The sequence below is a fragment of the Ichthyophthirius multifiliis genome, assembly GCF_000220395.1.
Source record: "Ichthyophthirius multifiliis unplaced genomic scaffold scaff_1120509249600, whole genome shotgun sequence".
Lineage (NCBI taxonomy): Eukaryota > Ciliophora > Oligohymenophorea > Hymenostomatida > Ichthyophthirius > Ichthyophthirius multifiliis.
The window spans coordinates 1-3,390 of record NW_004087555.1 but is presented as its reverse complement, the minus strand read 5'-3'; the positions used below and the strand labels follow the sequence as shown (position 1 = coordinate 3,390).

Below are 3,390 nucleotides of genomic sequence, written 5' to 3'. Positions count from 1 at the left end.
TTTTAAATTAAAATTTAATAATATTTATATTTGATAATAAATAGGTATTTATCTAATATTTTTCTTTTTTACTATATAATTAATTTTATTTTTTTATAAATATTTTTATATATATAATATTATTTATTTTAATATTTTTTATTTTATTCTATATTTATTTTAAGAAATTTTAAATATGTTAATTAATAAAAAGAAATAATTTATTTAAAAATAAATAATAAAAAATATATTTTTAAATAAATTAATAAATAATTTTTTTACCTCCCCAGATATAATATAAAAATTTATATTGTGTCTTGAAAAAAATTATTTTTTTTAGTCCATATGATTTGATTTTAATTGTTTTTTATTGTATGACTACATAGGAGAGTTTCCTATTCTACTTAGGAAAAACATACATGTATAAAAAAATTCAATAAAAATAATAAATATAAATATAGTTTTTAATTAAAAAACATTTCTGAAATTTTTACCAATATTTTTGTAAATTTTATATATATAAAAAAAAGAATCCGTAAAAAATGAATGATAAGTTTATACAAAATATACAAAAATAATAATAACAAAGGAACGAAAAAAAAAAATCATTTATCAAACATCGCATAAACTTGCCCTATAGAAATACTTTTATTAATTCTAATAATTTACCCTTGTTTATTATCAATAATACTCATCCAATCTTTACACTCTTATGTCAAAAAATCAATAATCTCAATAACATCTTTTTACTTAATATAAGATTTTAAATACTCAAAACATGATCTACTATATTAGCATAGAAAATATTACTAACTTTTTTTTAAACATAATAAAGTTAAATAATTTCCACAACCTTTTTAATAGTAGGAATTTAATCTAACATCGGATTTTTTTAAACAAAATCCTAAGTAGTTTATTCTCTTTCTTTATTTATCAAAATTTCTTTTGCTTTAATAAGTTTATATATTCTATCACTCAGTCCCGTATTATTATCTGTGGTACATATATTTTTACTTAACTAAATTAATTCTAGTTTTTTCTTTTCTTCATTTTAAGCATCAATAATTCTTTTTTTATTATCTAATAAGCAATATCATTTTCTCTTTTATAATCTTCATCCCCTTGTTTTTCTTCGAACCTTCTCTAAACAGGCAAGCTACCTAATTCAATCTAAGGTAAATTTTCCAATTTAAAATCTTTATGCCATTAAAAACTTTATTCTAAATCTTCTTTTAACTCAATTAGTCCATTATTTTTTAGAAATTCATCATGTAATTATTTAACTTTTTCCAAAATAACATTTTTAAAATGCTAAACCCTTTCCTGTATAGATTTTCCTTTTTCTTCCTAATTCATATCAAAATATAAATCTTAGTTAATTCTCAAAAATTCGTTTTTGCTCCAATTCAATTTATAAGCCTATGGATATAAATATATTATTTATTAAATTTACTAAATCGTTAAATTAGTTCTCATTACCTTCTCCATATTGTTTTTTATGTTTTATAAAAATAAAGGCTTGTTTCTTTATTTGAATAAATCTATGCATTGTTCGATTTTATTAAAAGTATCTATCAATTCTTAATATGAATTTGGTAAAGGAAATTCTTGTTATTCTTTAAGTAAATATTCATATCTTTATTTAAGAGATACAGGATTGTTAAATATTTTTTGGGTATTTACTTCAGCTTCTGTAGGAGTTTAATTGTTATTTTTTTGGAATTTATTTTTTATTTAATCTATTATTTTTTACGTTTCTTCATTAAATTTTGGTTTTTGACTTATTTATGAAATTTTTAAAGTCTATATTTAATTTTAGTATTAAGTTATTTTCTATAAATTTAATTTTGCCTTGTCTTTTTCAGTCAAAAGTTTACTTAATTCTTCCTTTTTTAATGGTTATTTTAAATTTACTTATTCTAATTTCATTGTTTCTTCATCCATTTGTATTTACTTAATATTATTAAATGTATTCGAGTTTTATTCTATTTCAATTTTATTTTTCAAAAAATCCTTATTTATAATAGTATCTTCGAAATCCTATTTTTCGATAACTTTTAACCTTTAACTTGCATTTTTGGTTTAACTTATAATCATTATTTTTATTTTATTTTTGCAATTATCTTGTATTTTTATTTATTTTATTTGCCTCTAAAATTATGTATTTTTAATTAATAAAATGAGCATAAAGCGGGATATTTAAAAAATTAAAAGAAATATATTTTTTTACATTTTAAAAATAATAAATATAATATATTTCATAAATATTGATTTTTGAATTTTAATTTAAAATTACATATATATATATATTTTTTTTCTTTTTTCTGTTTAAAATTCTGTTAATTATGATATTTAAACAATGTTATTTATTTCTATTATTAAATATATATAAAAATAATATGTTTACAAAATAGAATAAATGAATTTAATATCTAAAAAATAAAAATGTTATAATATAAAATTACAAAATAATTTTAATATAATTTATTTATAAGATAATTATAATATACTATATTAATAAATTATTTATTTTTAAATTTAATGAAAATATAATAATTCTTTAAACAATTTAATATTTTATAAACTAAATAAAAACAATAGTGTATGTAATATTTTTAAAGTAAAAAAAATAATTGATTTTCAAAATTCTTATAAATAGTAAAAGTAAAAAAAATATTTAATTAATATAGTATTTAATATATAAAAATTTTAAAAATATATAATTTACTTGTTATTTTTTTTTTATATATATATTTTATCAAAGATGTATAATTACTAACTTATTTTATATTTTATACTAACTTTAATATAAATTTAACAAAATTTATATTGATAGAAAATAAAATATGATTCTATCAATTATTTTTAAAAAAATTAATAAAATAAATTTTTATGATTAAAAATAAATATTACAAGTTCGTATTTTTTTTTAAATAAACAATAATTAATTAAAAAAAATTCAAAAAAAATGGGTAATTACATTTTTTTTGATTGAGTTTTTTAGAAATAAAAAGATGCATAAAAAAATAATATAAAATAGATTATATTTTTTTAATATTTAATTTTAAACATTATTTTCTCAACTAAGTCATTTATATTTTTATATTTAATCTATTCAAAAAATATTATTTTTAAATAAATAAATAAATTTTATATTTTATAAAAATATTTATATATGAATATAGACAAATCAAACAAATTTATAAAATCTTATAATTATTTACTAGTATATTTAATTTAATTTAATTTAATTTAATTTAATTTAATTTAATTTAATTTAATTTAATTTTTTTTTATCATTTAATTACATCATAATAGATATGATTAATCTGTCATTTACCATAATTAAAACAGCAAATATTTTTAATAATTTATGTATTAAGATTTAGGTAGTAAATACAAATTTAAATA

General features: G+C 14.9%; 1 protein-coding gene across 1 annotated transcript, besides 5 other annotated features; it reads right to left on the bottom strand. All coding sequences in view use genetic code 6, as the record gives it.

Annotated features, from left to right (window-relative positions):
- Nucleotides 1–65: 65 nt before the first annotated feature.
- Nucleotides 66–139: a microsatellite.
- Nucleotides 99–146: a microsatellite.
- Nucleotides 147–184: 38 nt separating this feature from the next.
- Nucleotides 185–259: a microsatellite.
- Nucleotides 260–592: 333 nt separating this feature from the next.
- Nucleotides 593–2,023, bottom strand: IMG5_015470 (hypothetical protein; the record flags this gene model as incomplete). Its single annotated transcript, XM_004039596.1, has 1 exon — nt 593–2,023. A coding segment is annotated over one exon (1,068 nt), but the record flags the coding sequence as incomplete, so codon positions are not given.
- A 424-nt stretch (nt 2,024–2,447) lies between these two features.
- Nucleotides 2,448–2,500: a microsatellite.
- A 709-nt stretch (nt 2,501–3,209) lies between these two features.
- Nucleotides 3,210–3,268: a microsatellite.
- Nucleotides 3,269–3,390: the final 122 nt, after the last annotated feature.